This window comes from Pongo pygmaeus, chromosome 3 (genome assembly GCF_028885625.2).
Source record: "Pongo pygmaeus isolate AG05252 chromosome 3, NHGRI_mPonPyg2-v2.0_pri, whole genome shotgun sequence".
Lineage (NCBI taxonomy): Eukaryota > Metazoa > Chordata > Mammalia > Primates > Hominidae > Pongo > Pongo pygmaeus.
In genome coordinates, this window is record NC_072376.2 from 83,114,616 (window position 1) to 83,132,999 (window position 18,384).

At 39.4% G+C, this 18,384-nt stretch overlaps 1 protein-coding gene across 3 annotated transcripts in view; it reads left to right on the plus strand.

Annotated features, from left to right (window-relative positions):
• MOB1B (MOB kinase activator 1B) overlaps positions 1 to 18,384 on the plus strand; it is an 80,671-nt gene that overhangs the window by 51,476 nt on the left and 10,811 nt on the right. For all 3 annotated transcript variants that reach the window (XM_063663748.1, XM_054485615.2, XM_063663747.1), the window contains 2 exons: positions 3,193 to 3,359; positions 14,220 to 14,313. In XM_063663748.1, the coding sequence (XP_063519818.1) occupies positions 3,193 to 3,359; positions 14,220 to 14,313 (261 nt within the window). The remainder of the gene's footprint in view (positions 1 to 3,192; positions 3,360 to 14,219; positions 14,314 to 18,384) is intronic.

Below are 18,384 nucleotides of genomic sequence, written 5' to 3' on the forward strand. Positions count from 1 at the left end.
GGGTTTCGCCATGTTGGCCAGACTGTTCTTGAACTCCCAACCTCAGGTGATCCACCTGCCTCAGCCTCCCAAAGTTCTGGGATTACAGGTGGGAGCCACTGCGCCCAGTGAAGTGTGTGTCTTATGCAAAATTTTGATAAAGGGTTAGAAAGAGGAAAATGAAGTAAGTTTCAAGCTTGGTAGGCATATGTCTACTTATATTATTACCATTTATATTTATATAAATAAATTTTTAAATTTCATTTTATTTTTATTTTTTGGAGGCAGAGCCTCACTGTGTTGCCTAGGCTAGTCTCAAACTCCTCCCCTCTAGCAATGCTCCTGCCTCAGCTTTCCCAGTAGTTGGGACTACAGGCATGTACTGCCATACCTAACATTTATATTTTTATAATTATATTTTAGAGATGCTGGGAGCAAATTTGGTGTTTAATACATTGTCTCATTAAACTGAAGAATTTCTGCACTCTAGTGTGGGTCTAGAGCTTGACTATATCTAATATTTGACCTTTGGATTTACACCTTTGCACTGGAAAGTCACTGAGTTGTTCTAAGCAGAGATATATCATAATCTAATGAGTGTTTTTATTTTTAAATTTTTTTCTTTTAGCTTCTGATTCTCTGGTTGAAAAAAAAATTTAAATATATTTTTTAGAGAGGGAGCCCTACTGTGTTGCCCAGATTGGTCTTGAACTCCTAGGTTCGGGTGATCCTCCCACCTCGGCCTCCCAAAGTGCTGGTATTACAGGGAAGAGCCACTGTGCTGGGTCGATTTTTTATTTTTATTTTTCTAGACAGGGTTTTGCTCTATCACCCAGGCTGGGAAGCAGTGGCGTGATCTCGGTTCACTGTAGCCTTGACTTCCTGGGCTCAAGTGATCTTCCCATCTCAGCCTCCTGAGTAGCTGGGGTTACAAGCTTGCACCACCACACTTGGTTAATTTTTGTATTTTTTGTAGAGGCAGTTTCACCATGTTGCCCAGATTGGCCTGCCCAGGCCAATCTGCCCGCCTCGACCTCCCAAAGTGCTGGGATTATAGGTGTGGGCCACTGTGATGAGTGTTTTTAAAGTGATCCTTTTGCTGTTGAGTAGAGATAGGAGAGGGTGTGTGTTATGAGGAACATCAGTTTAATTAAACACCTATGGAGAGACCTACATTTAAATGAGAATGCCAGTACTTTAGAATGAAAAATACCTATTATTTGAATTGTATATTCAGGTTGACTGATAGATTCTTATTTTATTTCAAGGTCCTCAGTACTTTTTGACAGCTCCTCAGATGATTATAGTAATGCAGCCAGGGGTTGGGAACTACTGGTTTATCTTAGGGAAAGAGGGAGGGATTGGGGTTGGGGGTGTAAACTTGAGAGGAGGTAGAGTGAAAAGCTTTGGAGAGTTTGGAAAGTGTAACCATTGTTTATGTGTTTTTTTTTTTTTTGGTTGGAATTCCACTTCCGTATTCGTATGTTCAAATGCCTAGATGTTTTTGATGATGTGAATTTAATAACATTAAAGTTTTCCCACTTCTCGAGCTGAGATCGCGCCACTGCACTCTAGCCTGGGTGACAGAGCGAGACTCCGTCTCAAAAAAAAAAGAAAAAAAAAGTTCCCACTTCTCCAGCCTCTTTTTTTCCAGTCTGTTCCTTTTCATAAGAAGTGAAGGAGAATAATGGACATGGGTGACCCCTAATTTGGTAAAAATTTGCTAGTATTAACAGAAGATTTAAAAATTGCTCTCTCTCTCTCTCTTTTTTTTTTTTTAAAAGAGGTGGCCTCTTTCTGTTGCCCAGGCTGGAGTAGAGTGGCTTGATCATTGCTCACCGCAGTCTTGAACTCTTTGGGCTTAAGCTATCCTTTGGCTTCAGCCTCCTTAGTCCCTAGCTGGGACTACAAGCTGCACCATCACACCTGGCTTAATTTTTAAACATTTTTTTAGAGATGGGGGGGGGTCTCACTGCGTTGCCCAGGCTGGTCTCGAACTCCTGGCCTGATGCAACCCTCCTGCCTCTGGCCTCCCAAGTAGCTGGGATTACCAGTGTGAGTCACCACACTCAGCTCCCCGCCTCCTTTTTTTTTTTCTCAAGAGATGGGTGTCTTGCTATGTTGCCCAAGTGGGAGTGCTGTGTCTATTCATGGGTGTGATCACAGTGCACTACAACCTCAAGGGATCCTTCCACCTCAGCCTCTTGAGTAGCTGGAACTAGAGGTGCCCAGCTCTCTTAAAAACTATTAAAACCACCTCGAAGCCTAGTTTCAGTTGATCCGTTAAAAAATATTTATGTGTATATATACACATACACATAGGCTGTGTGTGTTTGTGTCTGTGTCTCTGTGTGTGCTTAAGCATTCAGAAATTTGAGCAAACCAGCCATACTAATGTCTAGCTACTTAACTGCTTAACCAGACTTCTGGACTAAAATTGATTACTGATAGTTCCTATAATTGGGTAGAAAAACATGTAGCTTTTCTTTTCTTTTTTTTTTGAGACGGAATCTCACTCTGCCGCCCAGGCTAGAGTGCAGTGGCACAATCTTGGGTCACCACAGCCTCTGCCTCCTGAGTTCAAGCAATTCTCCTGCCTCAGCCTCCTGAGTAGCTGGGATTACAAGGACCTGCCACCATGCCTGGCTAATTTTTTGCATTTTTAGTAGAGATGGGGTTTCGCCATGTTGACCAGGCTGGTCTCCAACTCCTGACGTTGGGTGATCTGCCTACCTCTGCCTCCCAAAGTGCTGGGATTACAGGTGTGAGCCACTGTGCCTGGCTGAACATGTAGCTTTTTTTTCTTGTTCCAGGATTTTTATGTTTTATTGATATCAAATGGTATCTTTATATTTGTTTTAAGAAGGAAACAAATTTATTTTATTAGAATGAGAGACTTAGGAGTGAAAGGAATAAAATAACTAAAACTTATCATGGAAGTACTTTTTTGTTTTTTAAATTACAATTTATAATCCTGAGTCATTAATTTATTGAGAAGAGGTGTTAGTTACAGCTTAAAAATTTTTCTTTTTGTGAGTTAACTAGACACAGCAGAGAAAGTTTGTAAGAGTTTTGGATGGAGAGCACAGTAGTTACAGCAATTCTATTGCTGGGATTTAAGCCAATACAGTTTAGGTCTAATGCTTGGTGAATGACTCTATTGAATGTCATGCCTTAAATATTAAACCCTTTTTTTTTCTTTTCTATTCATAGTGGTAGTCGCTCTTCTAAAACTTTTAAACCAAAGAAGAACATTCCAGAGGGTTCTCACCAGTATGAGCTCTTAAAACATGCAGAAGCCACACTTGGCAGTGGCAACCTTCGGATGGCTGTCATGCTTCCTGAGGGGGAAGATCTAAATGAGTGGGTTGCAGTTAACAGTAAGTAGCCTTTTTATTTCTCAGTAGACTATGAATTAAGGTAATAGCCTCATTGTTGGTGAGTGTTGGTGCTGTCCATTCTACGATTTAGTTAGCAAGCTGATATCATAAAGGAGTGATATCTGTATCTAACTTTAAACTTCATGTTACTTTATTCACTTTATTATTATTATTTTTTGAGACAGGGTCTCACTCAGTCACCCAGGCTGGAAGGCTGGAGTAGAGTGGCGCAGTTATGGCTCACTGCAGCCTTGACCTCCTGGGCTCAAGCAATCCTCCCACCCTCAGCCTCTAGCATAGCTGGGACTGTAGACACGTACTACCATGCCTGGCTCATTTACAAACATGTTTTAGTAGAGATGGGGCTCTCACTATGTTGTCCAGGATGGTCTTGAACTCCTCACCTCAAGTGATCCTTCTATCTCAGCCTTTCACGGTGCTAGGATTACAGGCACTAGTCACCAGTGCCTTGTTATTTTATTTCTGAATATGGAATTTTATGAAATCTTGTTTCCTATTTTAATACAAAGCATAGATTTACTATCTTCATTATAATAATAATTTTTCATGTGTCAAAGACTGTATAGACACACCACTCTCCTTTCTACATGGATGATTTTATTTTATCTTTATAACCTTATGATGTAGGTATGATTATTATTTCGGTTTAATAGATTAAGTTGAGACAATTAGTAACTTGCCTAGGTCATATAGCTATTAAATGGAAGAGCCTGGGATCAAATATACAGCTATGGAATTTCAGAGTCTATAGAGTCAACCACTATGCTAAATTGCCTTTCTCAGTGGCATACTCAGTTATTTGTCTAATTGTGCTTTTTTTATTTTTATTTTTATTTTGAGATCGACTCTTGCTCTGTTGCCCAGGCTGGAGTACAGTGACATGATCTTGGCTCACTCCAACCTCTGCCTCCTGGGTTCAAGTGATTCTTCTTCCTTAGCCTCCTGAGTAGCTGGGATTATAGGCACGCACCACCATGTACAGCTAATTTTTGTATTTTTAGTAGAGATGGGGTTTCACCATGTTGGTCAGGCTGGTCTCGAACTCCTGACCTCGTGATCCACCCGCTTCAGCTTCCCAAAGGGCTGGGATTACAGGTGTGAGCTACCACGTCTGGCCAGTTGTGCTTATTTTTTAAAAAAAGACATCAAGTAGTCATCTTATGAAATTAGTAAAATATGTTTATGAGATGTTCTTAACTCCTACAGAGAATAACGTATGAATAGTAATTATATTCTTGGGAATTAAGCCAGAGAAAGTTGAGGAATAAAAGGTTCATGGTTTTTCAACATTAGTGAAAAAAATAGTAATAATAGAATTTTATAATTGAAGGAAATTTATTTGAATTTAGTAAAAATAAAATGAAATTTCATTGAAAGCATACACAAAATGTCTAGGCTTTAAGGAAATGCAAAACAGTATTTTTCTTACATTTGATGGCCTCTTATTATAATTTGAACTATGTCATGGAATTTATAAATTGAGCTGCCCCCCTCTAATACCTTTTAGGAACCAGGGGATTTTATTATGATGTCTTAAAAATTACCGTGACAGCATTTACACAAGAGCCATGTTATTATTATGTGATTATCCTCCTGGACCAAGAGAGTCTAGTTATTTGAAATAAAGTGATTTATTTGCTTTATTGATGAGGCCTGCCGTATTTCTAAGATGTTTCTGTGTCATCTCCAAGACAATATTCAGATGAATCTCCAATATAGGTTACGTTGTTTTTGTACTAATTTGTGCCTTTTTGTAAAATTTGAGAGTTCATTTACTCATGTTTAAAATGTAAGGATGGCTGTATAGAGCTTCTATATTACAGTAGAGTCTGACTTTTAAATATAAAAGCAAATAATCATTTTCTGTCTGTATTCTGTCTCTTTCTCAATTGCCACAACTGAGTGTCTGTACCTCTCTTATCTGCTAGGGACATTCCAAGATGACCAGTGGATTCCTGAAACCGGTGATAGTACTGAACCTTATATACACTGTGTTTTTTCCTATACACTACATACCTATGATAAAGCTTAATTCATAAAGCTTAATTTAAAATTTATTAAAGATTAATTTAAAATTAAGCACAGCAAGAGATTAACAACGATTAATAAAATAGAACAATTACAGTTATACTGTAGTAAAAGTTATGTGAATATAGTCTGTCTCTTTCAAAATAATCTTATTGTGCTTTACTTAACCCTTTTTGTAATCCTTCACTCTGATAACCAAGGTGGCTACTATAAGTGATTAATGGGCAGGTATACAGCTAGACACAGGGATGATTCACATCCCAAGCGGACGGAGTGAGATGGTGTGAGATGCTGTAAAATTTCATCATGTTACTCAGAATGGCACACAATTTAAAACTTACATATTGTTTATTTCTGAAATTTTCCATTTAATATTTTCAGCCCATGGTTCATCACAGATAACTGAAACCATGGATAGTGAAACTACAGATAAAGGGGGACTACTGTACTACTGAAACGCCTAGAACTTTGAGAACTCTTAAAATTTCACAGTAATTCTATGATTTTACTACAGCTGGACAAAGATTACTTTGGACTGAAGCATTAGAACATCTGCTTAGGACATACTCTGCTTTGAAAATACAACATTTAACTGAAGTGTTGGACTTAAAATTTTCCTTATTTATAGCAGTCTTCCCAAATGACACTTGATGAAGTAGGTGAATAGGGTTGGAGTCAGGACAGATACTTCCAGTCACTGGCAGTGATTCAGTAAACATTTCAGGTTTATAAAGGAGTAAAGGGAATTATTGATAAGATCTATATCCAAATAATAGGTGAAAGTATAATTACTTACCTAATACAGGAGAAAAATAGAATAATAAAAAATAATCCTGAAGAATATAAGGAGAGACTGGGTGCATTGGCTCACGCTATAATCCCAGCATTTTGGGAGGCCGAGGTAGGAGGATTGTTTGAGGCCAGGAGTTTGAGACTAGCCTAGGCAAAATCTGTATCTACAAAAATATAAAATAAAATAAATTAGCTGGGAGGGGTGGTTCACACCTGTAGTCCTAGCTACTCCAGAGGCTGAGGTGGGAGGATGGCTCGAGTCCAGGAGTTGGAGGTTAGCCTGGGCAGCATAGGGAGACCTCTTCTTAAACAAATAAAATAAAAATTTACCCACCAAGGACTCTTGCATTCATCACTGTAGTTGAGCTCTCTCCCCAGGCTTCACGAATTAGTCAGAACTCTACCTGATAACACTATTTTGATGTCTAAATGTGGTCTCAAAGTGAGTATGTTCAAAATGGAACACAGAAAAATCTATTTGAAGTTATGAAAGTGACCGGTGGTCCATATAAATAGTCAGCTGATCTTGACAAAGAGGAAAAGGCAATTCAGTGGAGAAAGGATTATTTTTTCAACAAATAGTAGTGAAACACTGGGACACCCAGATGCAGAAACATAAACTAGACACAGATTTACACCTTTCAGAAAAATTAGCATGAATCGAATGATAGACCTAAAAATACAACACAATACTATAAAACTTCTAGGAAAAAAAAACGGGAGAAAAATCTATGCAACCTTGGATTTGGTGATGAGTTTCTACATACAAAACCAAAAGTGTGCTTTTAAAAGAAAAAATTAATAAATTAGACCTCATGAAAATTTAAGAGGCCAGGCACGGTGGCTCACGTCTGTAATCCCAGCATTTTGGGAGGCCATGGTGGGCGGATCACTTGAGCTCAGGAGTTCAAGACCATCCTGGCCAACATGATGAAACCCCATCTCTACTAAAAATACAAATAAAAAATTAGCCAGGCATGGTGGTGTATCCCTGTAGTTCCAGCTACTTGGCAGGCTGAGGCATGAGAATTGCTGGAGCCTGGGAAGTGGAGGTTGCAGTGAGGCAAGATCATGCCACTGCACTCCAGCCTGGGTGACAGAGCGAGACTCTCTCTCCAACAAAAAAAGAGAAAGAAAATTTAAAATTCTGCTCTGTGAAAGACATTGTAAAGAAAATGAAAAATGAAGCCACTGGCTAGCAGAAAATCTTTGCAGACCACATACATGATAAAGGACCTGTATCCAAAGTATACATAGAGCTCTTAAATTCAGCAATAAGGGCTATGCTAGGCAACATAGCAAGACCCTCTCTCTAAGAAAAGAATAAGCTAGCCGGAGATGTACGTACATGTAGCCATAGCTACTTGGGAGGCTGAGGTGGGAGGAATATTTGAGCCCAGGAGTTCAAGGCTGCAGTGTACCATGATTCTACCACTGCAATCCAGTTTGAGTGACAGAGTGAGACCCTGTCTCTAAAAAAATGAAATAAAATAGAATTAATAAACACGTAAGGAGAGAAAAAGAATCATACAATGAATAGGATAAATAGATAGCAAATAGTAGGATATTAATAGTACGTTGAAATCCAAATATTATCAATAGTAATTGTATTAAATGTAAAGGACAAAATGGTCCAACAGAAAAGTTGATTGTCCGGGCATGGTGGCTCATGCCTGTAATCTTTGCACTTTGGGAGGCCATGGTGGGAGGATCACTTGTGCCCAGGAGTTTGAGACCATCGTGGACAACATGGCAAATCTCCATCTTTACCAAAAATAAAAAAGTTAGCCAGGCATGATGACACCTGTGGTCCCAGCTACTTGAGAGGCTGAGGTGGGAAGATCGCTTGAGCCCAGAAGGTGGATGCTGCAGTGAGTTGTGATTGCACCACTGCTCTCTAGCCTGGGTGACAGAGTGAGACTCCATCGCAAAAACAAAACAAAACAAAACAAACAAACACACCAGTGTGTCAAGATGATTACAAAGCAAAACAAATCTGAATGCTGCAAGACATACTTTAAATATACAGATATATAGAATGGTTGAAACTAAAGTTAAACACTAATCCAAAGAATGCCGATAGTCGTGTTATGTCAGATAAAGTAGACTTTTAAGGCAAAAAGCAATAAAAAAGGATATTTTAAAATGATAAATGGTTCAGTTCCCAAATAATATATAAAATTCTGAATGCATATGTTTCTAATAACGTCTCAAAAATTTATTAATATTAGTCGACTGAACTAAAAGGAGAAGTAGACAAATCCATGGTCATAATGGGAGATTTTAACATTCCTCTTTCAGTAACAGATAGAAAATGCAGAAGAAAAAATCAGTAAGGAATTATAAAAATTTGAGCAACATGATTAACAGACTTGACCTAGGAGCACATGACCTAAGCACCTAAGAGTATATATATGTACATTTTCAAAAATGGAAACCAATACGTTCTCTGACCATGGTGGAATCTGGCTAGAAAGCAGTAATAAACAGAAATCTGTATATGTTTGGAAAAAGTAAATCTCAATGGAAATCAGAAAATATTTTGAACTGAAATTTGGTAATGAAAATACTATATATGGAAACTTGTGGGATATATTATAGCTAAAGCTGTGTTAGAGGAAATTTAGAGCCTTACATAAATACATATATTAGAAAAGGAAAAATAGTAAAAGTTAATGAACTAAGCATCAATCTCCAGAGGTTGGAAAAACAACAGCAAATTAAATGCAAAGAAAGTTAAAAGAGGTGAGGCCAGGTGCAGTGGTTCATGCCTGTAATCCCAGCACTTTGGGAGGCCGAGGTGGGTGGATCACCTGAGGTCAGAAGTTCGAGACCAGCCTGGCCAACATGGCGAAACCCCATCTCTACTAAAAATAAAAAAATTAGCTGGGCGTGGTGGGGCATGCCTGTATCCCAGCTACTTGGGAGGCTGAGGCAGGAAAATTGCTTGAACCCAGGAAGCGGAGCTTGTAGTGAGCTGAGATTGCGCCATTGTACTCCAGCCTAGGCAACAAGAGTGAAACTCCGTCTCAAAAAAAAAAAAAAAAAAGTTAAAAGAGGTTATCAGTAAAGAACAGAAGTTAATAAAATAGAAAAGAAACATACAATAAAGGGAATTGGGCTGGGCGTGGTAGCTCACACCTATAATCCCAGCACTTTGGGAGGCCGAGGTAGGTGGATAACTTGAGGTCAGAAGTTCAAGACCAGCCTGGCCAACATGGTGAAACCCCGTCTCTACTAAAAATACAAAAATTAGCTTGGTGTGGTGGCGGGTGCCTGTAATCCTACCTGCTTGGGAGGCTGAAGCAGGAGAATCACTTGAACCTGGGAGGCAGAGGTTGCAGTGAGCCAAGATTACAGCACTGCACTCCAGCCTGGATGACAGAGCAAGACTTCATCTCAAAAAAAAAAAAAAAAAAAAAGTGATTCTTTGAAAAGTTTAAAAAACTCCTGGTAAGATTGATCAAGAAAAAAATATTTTAATATTTTAAAAATAATATTAATGTAAAATATTAATTATTTAATAATATTAGCACAAATAACCAATATCAGGGATAAAAAAGTAAATACACACCAGATCTTACATAGCATTAAAAGTAGTAAGAGAGGCTGGGCGCAGTGGCTCACGCCTGTAATCCCAGCACTTTGGGAGGCTGAGGCAGGTGGATCACGAGGTCAGGAGATCGAGACCATCCTGGCTAACACAGCGAAACCCCGTTTCCACTAAAAATACAAAAAATTCTCTGGGCGTGGTGGCGGGCGCCTGTAGTCCCAGCTACTTGGGAGGCTGAGGCAGGAGAATGGCGTGAGCCCGGGAGGCAGAGCTTGCAGCGAGCCAAGATCGCGCCACTGCATTCCAGCCTGGGCGACAGAGCGAGACTCCGTCTCAAAAAAAAAAAAGTTGTAAGAGAATATTGTGAACAAGTTATAAATTTATCCCAATAAATTTGAAAGTTTAATTGAAATAACCGAATTCTTATAAAAATTCAGCTTATCAAAGTTAACACTAGAATAAAAAATCTGAATAATCTTATAACTTAAAAAAAATTGTAATCTATTTAAAAACCTTGCCACGGTAGTATTTCCATGAAACAAGGAAGAAATAACGCCAGCCTTTGGCTCTTACAAAGAATGGAAAAAATATTAGTTTTATGAGTTCTACATGAACATTAGAAGAAAGGGAACTAGGTCATCTAACTTTTGAAATGAACATAGATGTAAAAATTCTAATAAAAGTATTAGTGAATGGAATCTAGTAACATTTTAAAAGTGTATATAATACATTATGACTAAGTTGAGTTTATTCCAGAAATACAAAGGTTAGTTTAACATTTGAGGGGCCTCAGGTTGTGGCTCACACCTGTAATCCCAGTGCTTTGGGAGGCCAAGGTGGAAAGATTGCTTGAGGCCAGGGGGTTCAGATCAGCCTAGGCAATATAGTGAGTCCCACTATTTTTTTTTTTATTTGAGGCGGAGTTTTGCTCTTGTTGCCCAGGCTGGAGTGCAATGGCACGATCTCGGCTCACCGCAACCTTTGCCTCCCAGGTTCAAGCGGTTCTCTTGCCTCAGCCTCCCGAATAGCTGGGATTACAGGCATGCGCCACTGTGCCCGGCTAATTTGGTATTTTTAGTAGAGACGGGGTTTCTCCATGTTAGTCAGGCTGGTCTCGAACTCCTCACCTCAGGTGATCCACCCGTGTCAGCCTCCCAAAGCGCTGGGATTACAGGTGTGAGCCACTGTGCCTGGCTGAGTCCCACTATTTATAAAAAATTTTAAAAGTTAACCAGGTGTGGTGTTGCATGCCTATAGTCCTAATTACTCAAGGAGATTGAGGCGGGAGGATTGTTTGAACCCAGGAGTTGGAGGCTGCAGTGAGCTCTGACTGCACCTCAAGCCTGGGCAATAGAGTGAGATCCTACCTCAAAAAAAAAATTAGGAAAAAAATGTAAATTGGTCATTGTAATTCACTGCATTAGCCAAAATCAAGGAGAAAAAAAATCATATCACAACAATACATGCAGAAAAACCATTTGTTAAAATTCAAAATCTATAATAAAAGGGTTGTCAAGTAATAGATGAGAACTTTCTTCTGATAAAGCATACCTATTTGCAGAATAGCTATAACATTATGATAGTAAATGTTGAAATTTTTTCTTAATTTAGGAAAGAGTCAAGGATATTCACCACCAATATGTTACTGGAGTCTTTTTTTTTTTTTTTTTTTTTGAGACGGAGTCTCACTCTGTCACCCAGGCTGGAGTGCAGTGGCGTGATCTCAGCTCACTGCAACCTCCGCCTCCTGGGTTCAAGCAGTTCCCCTGTCTCAGCCTCCTGAGTAGCTGGGACTACAGGTGCATGCCGCCATGTCCGGCTAATTTTTGGTATTTCAGTAGAGATAGGGTTTCACCATATTGTTCAGGCTGGTCTCGAACTCCTGACCTCAGATGGTCCACCCACCTCAGCCTCCCAAAAGTGCTGGGATTACAGGCATGAGCCACCGCGCCCAGCCAGTTACTGGAGTCTTAACCAATTCAGTAAGGCAAGAAAAATAATAACAAATATACTGACTGGAAAGGAAGAAAGAATTATTCTTTTCATTATTATAGCCAATAAAAAATATGTTGATTGTTCTGAAAATCCCTTTTTGGAAAAGGAAATATGTTGAATATCTAAAAGACCATAATTATTATTACTAATAGATGAATTTAATGAGGTTGTCACCTCTTGGGTCAATATAAAATATGAATATCTCATCACCAGGAAATAGAGGCCAAAAAAAGAAAAATGAACAGCAAAAAAAAGGAAAAAAAATATTAGCATCAAAAATATCAACCTTGGAACAAATCTAATGAAACCTGGAAACTATTCCTTTATGATTAGTGCATTTTGTTCTCTTTTTTTAAAATTAAATTTTTATTTTTTTGAGGGGGTTTTGCCCTGTCATCCAGCTTGGAGTGCAGTGGCATGATATGGTTCACTGCAGCTTTGAACTTCCCTGGCTCAAGCGATCCTCCCACCTCAGCCTCCTAGAGTGTTCCAGAGTGCTGGGATTACAGGCATGACCACCATGCCCAGCTAATTTATTTATTATTTAATTTTTTGTAGTGATGGGATTTTACTGTGTTGCCCAGGGTGGTCCCAAACTCTGGGGCTCAAGTGATCCTCCCCAGGCCTTGGTCTCCGCAAGTGCTGGGGTTACAGGCGTGAGCCATCTTGCCCAGCCTATGCTCTTTTTAAGAAATTTATACATGTCAAAGGTCACAAATATATTTTTCTGTGTTCTTTTAAACTTAATTGTCTTGCCTTTCACATTTAGAGGTACAGTCTACTTTGAATTGCTTTTTGGGTATGACATGAGTGAAGAGTCAAATTTTATTTGATTTCATTTTACTTTATTTATTTTTTTGAGACGGAGTTTTGCTCTTGTTGCCTAGGCTGGAGTGCGATGGCATGATCTAGGCTCATTGCAACCTCCGTCTCCCGGGTTCAAGCAATTCTCCTGCCTCAGCCTCCTGAGTAGCTGGGATTACAGGCATGTGCCACCATACCTGGCTAATTTTGTATTTTTAGTAGAGACAAGATTTCTCCATGTTGATCATGGCTGGTCTCGAACTCCTGACCTCAGGTGATCACCTGCCTCAGTCTCCCAAAGTGCTGGGATTACAGGCGTGAGCCACCGCGCCTGGCCTCATTTTACTTTATTCTTTTTTGAGACAAGGTCTTGTGCTTTGGCTCAGGCTGGAGTGCAGTGGTGAGATCATAGCTCATTATAGCCTCGAACTCCTGGGGTCAAGCAATCCTCCTGTCTCAGCCTTCTGAGTGGTGTGGCTTGGACTGCAGCAGAGCACCACCATACTTGGTTAATTTTTAAAATATTTTTTGCCGAGATGGGGTCTTGCTATGTTCCCCAGGCTGGTCTTAAACTCCTGGCCTCAAGCCATTCTCTTGCCCCAGCCTCCCAAAATGCTGGGATTACAGGTGTGAGCCAACTGCCTGGCCAGGTTTTATTTTTTCCCATAGCAATAACCAGTTGATTCAGAAATATTTATGAAAAGATTGTCCTTTGCTTATTCTGCAATGATGGCTATGTCATAAATCAAATGTTTCATCTGTGTTTGCATCTGTAATTGCCTAGGTCTCTGTAATTGCCTAGGTCTGTCTTCTGTTCCATTGGTCTACTAAAATCATACTGTTTTATTCGTTGTGCTTTATAAATCTTAATACTTACCTTAGTTTTTGTTTGGAGACATATTCCGTCATACAGGCTGAAGTGCAGTAATGTGATCATGGCTCACGGCAGCCTGACTTCTGGGTTCAAGGAATCCTCCCACCTCACCCTCCTGTGTAGCTGGAACCACAGGCATGCACCACCATGCCCAGCTAATTTTATTTTTATTGGCAGAGACGAGGTCTCAGTTTATTTCCCAGGCTGGTCTTGAATTCCTGGGCTCAAGCGATTCTCCAGCCTTGGCCTGTGAATGTGTTGGGATTACAGGTATGATGCATCGTGCCCAGCCTGGTTCTTCTTTAAGAATGTGTTGGATTCTTGCCTTGTTGCATTTTCAGATAAATCTTAGCCTTTTTAGGGCCTATGGACTGGCATCCCACTATCATTTCAATTTGTAGTTCCATGATTACCAACATCTCTTCATAGGACATTTGACCACCTGGAAATTTCTTTTGTGAAGTGACAGTTTAAAACTGTCTGACATTTTTCAGCTGTGTTGTCTTTTTCTTATTGAGCTATATGAGTTCTTTATGTATTCTGGATATAAGAATTCTGTTGTTTGTATGTTTTGCAAATAATCTCTTCATCTCTGTGCTTGCCTTTTTGCTCTCAAGGGAGTCGTTTGATGAACACAAGCTCCTCATTTCAATGTATTGAGACGTGTGTATGGTTTTCACCTGTTCTTTGTAGGGGAATGAACGCCGATAAGCCTATTCTGTTCAAGTACAATTAAAATTTCATTTTAAATTTAGCCATTCTGTTTTACTTACAACTGATACTTGCTTTACAGCTGTGGATTTCTTCAATCAGATCAACATGCTTTATGGAACTATCACAGACTTCTGTACAGAAGAGAGTTGTCCAGTGATGTCAGCTGGCCCAAAGTAAGACATAGTTAATGATCAGTTTCTTATTTTTACATTATTTTACGGTTCTTAGAGAAGAGCGAGGTTTCTGACCATATAATTTTTCTACTTATCATCTCTTTCTGAGGTTTGCCAGTGACTATTAATCTAGATTCCTTAGCTTGGGCTTTGTGACTGTCCATCTTGCCTTTCCTTTGTTTGCTTATGTGTCTTCTCTAGTCTATCCTAATTGGATTACTGAAATACCTTGCTGTTCCCTCCATTACATACTTCTCTGGAAGCTTGCTTATTCTTTTCTTCTCTTGGACATTTTTCTTCTCTCCCATTTCACTCCTGTCATTTTCTGTCAATATTTCAAAAAATCTTACTGATCTTCAAGTCTATTATCAAATATTTCTCTGTCAAGCCTTCTGATTTCATCAGACTATTTAACTTTTTTTACCTTTGTAATGAAATTTGTTTGTTATATTTCTTACACTATTCATATATGTTTTATTTCACCTGTTGGATTTGTTCTTTTAATTCCCTTTTGGTGCAAGGACAGAGCTTGCCACCTTGTTTTAACACCCAAAAAATGTGGGTTGAATAGGTACATTTTGGAAACTGGCTTTTATTATTACTTCTACTAATACTAGCAATGACAGTTATCATTTATTTAGTGGTACCTAAATGTAAAAAACATACATGTGTTTTACATCATATGTCAACATTCATTATAAGAATATTGCTCTATGCATTGCCATAGACTCAAAGAATTTAGTCAAATGATCAAAGAGCCCATAACAGAAGTATAATATTGTAGCTCAGGAAAAATATGGAGATACCATATGAAGAGGTAAAAGAAGTTGGCAGTTCTCAGTAAAGGGAAAGGAAGACTGCACTAGGAAAGACACAAAGCTGTGTTTGAACCTTCACTTCTTTCTAGCCCATGGAGATGAGTATAGCTGCAGAGCTATTCAGAATCTAGCGTCTGTCAATTCCCTTCCTCCATTTACACCTCTTCCTGCAGATGTATGTTTGTGGTTTTTACCCGTCACGGGACTGTTTACTTTGGAGAAACGTCTTCTGTGGACTTTGTATGGGGTTTGTAGTTGCAGGTGCATCTTTTGTTCTCTCCTCACCCTGTTTGAACTTGTATGAACTGTCACACTCCCCACCTCGCCTTTTTGAAAAGTCTAGTCAAGATAGTCCCTTTAAAAAATAATGTGGTTTAGGCTGGGCACAGTGGCTCATGCCTATAATCCCAGCACTTCGGGAGGCTGAGACTGGCAGATCATCACCTGAGGTCGGGAGGTTGAGAGCAGCCTGGGCAACATGGTGAATCTCGTCTCTACTAAAAATAGAAAAATTAGCTGGGCATGGTGGTGCGCATCTGTAATCCCAGCTACTCAGGAGGTTGAGGCAGGAGCATCACTTAAACCTGGGAGGTGGAGGTGAGGTTGCAGTGAGCTGAGATCGTGCCAGTGTACTCCAGCCTGAATGATAGAGTGAGACTCTGTCTCAAAAAAAAAAAAAAAAGTAATTTAAAGACATAAGTGTCTCCTAGTTTTATCATCAAAGCTAGAGTGTGAATTTCTGTTACTTGTTATTTCGGGAAGATTTCTTAGAGGAACGGGGGCATTTAGAAATGAAATCAGTCCCCCTTTAGTATTAATTCTTGCCAGTATGACTGGTGTTCACTTTGGTTAAGCTTCACTTGTGAAAATAGATGTGTTTAATTTTTCTATTCTATGGTTAGTTATGCCTTGAGAAATTAAATAGCACTGCCTTCTAAGAAAGCCAATTCTTCTGGCTTGAGAGCTGTTTGTCTCTGCTCCTGTATGCATACATGTGTGCGTACATAACGTTAAAGCTGTGTGGTCTCCTGCCTGCGTGTCTGCTTTCCTCTCTTTCTCTTCTTTCTTCCTTCTTTTCTTTCCTTTCTCCCTCCTTCTCTTTCTTCTTTTTCTACGTCTCTTTTCTTCTTCCTTCTCTTCTTTTCTTTCCTCCCTCTCTTCCTTTCTCCTTTTTTTTTTTGGGAGAATCTTGACATTTCCCAGTCATTAGTGCTAAGAAGATGTAGTTGTTGTCATAGTTCTTCATTTTTACCAGCAGATGCAGGATTGTGCCTAGGAGAGGCATTTGTCAATACTTAATAAATGCTAAGCCCCTTGCAAAGTGGTATTGAATGATGGCTCATAGAACTTTGTTCTCAGATACTGTTTTTTTATTTTTATTTTATTTTTTTGAGACAGAATCTCGCTCTATTGCCCAGGCTAGAGTGCAGTGGTGCAATCTTGGCTTACTGCAACCTCTGCATCCTAGGTTCAAGAGATCTTCCTGCCTCAGCCTCTTGAGTAGCTGGGATTACAGGTGCATGCCACCATACCCGGCTATTTTTGTATTTTTAGTATAGATGGGGTTTCATCATGTTGGCCAGGCTGGTCTCAAACTCCTGACCTCAAGTGATCTGCCCTCCTCGGCCTCCCAAAGTGCTGGGATTACAGGGGTGAGCCACTGCACCTGGCCCTCAGTTACTGATTTTTATTATTATTAAAAAAGAAATTGTGAATTGGAGTTTGCAGTTTATAAGTTCATGCTGTGATGACAAATACATTTCAAAGAGAATAGTCTGTCAAAGGTAGAATGAGAAAGGCATCGCAGCAAAATAGAGCTACAGAATGAAGGAAGTCATCCTAAGTATAAACACGACGAAAGAAAAAGAAGAGATTAGGGAGTCATAGTTGTAAACTCTAAAGGTCTAAGCAATATACAATTATTTTATTTTATTTATTTATTTTTTGAGACGGAGTCTCGTTCTTTCACCCAGGCCGGAGTGCAGTGGCGCGATCTCGGCTCACTGCAAGCTCGCCTCCTGGGTTTGCGCCATTCTCCTGCCTCAGCCCCCCGAGTAGCTGGGACTACAGGTGCCTGCCACCACACCCGGCTAATTTTTTGTATTTTTAGTAGAGACGGGGTTTCACCGTGTTAGCCAAGATGGTCTTGATCTCCTGACCTCGTGATCCGCCCACCTCGGCCTCCCAAAGTGCTGGCATTACAGGCGTGAGCCACCGTTCCCGGCCTAATTATTTTATTTTTCAAAAAGCCTTAGGATATTGAAAGTTAATATTTTTTAAAAACACTTCAGGATATTGAAAATGATTCATTCTTTGGTTTACCTTGTCTGTTTCTGATTTTTACATTTAAATATGAATGTGAAACATCTGAAAATGATTGACAAGATGAAAACTTGATTGTGAGGGAAGGTTAAAAATGTTAAGGTTTCTTAACATAAGGTAGTAAACATGGTTGTGCCCCTGTCTCTTAAGAATAATGATGGGCTGGGGATGGTGGCTCACACCTGTAATCTCAGCACTTTGGGAGGCCAAGATGGGAGGATTGCTTGAGCCCAGGAGTTCAAGGGTGCAGTGAGCTATGCTTGTGCCACTGTACTTCAGCCAAAGCTACAGAGCAAGACCCTGTATCAAAAAAGAAAAAAAAATCATAATGATAGCTAAAATCTTACCATTCATGGTCTCTAGCTCCTAAGAGGAGCAAACAAGGAGATACAATAGGCTTAAATTGCACTAAGAACTTTAGTGTTATATTAGAAAGAATCTTTTGATTGTGAAAGTGATTTTGACTGTGAAAGTGATTAAACAGTAAAAACAGGATATCAAGAGGTGTTGGAAAGTGACTAAACAGTAAAAACAGGATATCAAGAGGTGTTGGAAAGTATATCCTTGGAGACCTTCAAAGTGGACTTCATCCTTATTGCCCCACTTTTGGCAGTAAGGTTGTCTACAGAATGTTTAATTCAGGTATAACTTGTTTAATATTATTGTTCAGGTATAAGTAGTTCTGATTAAATAGAAAGCATCCTCATTTATCCTATCTGAAGATAATTTTTATTGTTTAAAATACCCTGTAGTATTTTTCTATTGTATATTGTCATCTCCTTTCCCAGGCTCACTGGCCTGTCATTTAGCGCAAACTCTGGGAACAAGGGTAGAATTGAATCAAAGGGAGAAGTTAAGCAGCAGGAGTAACCTTTTGGAAACTAAAATACTAAATGCTAGTTCAGTTTAGAGATTTTTCCACTTTGGAGTT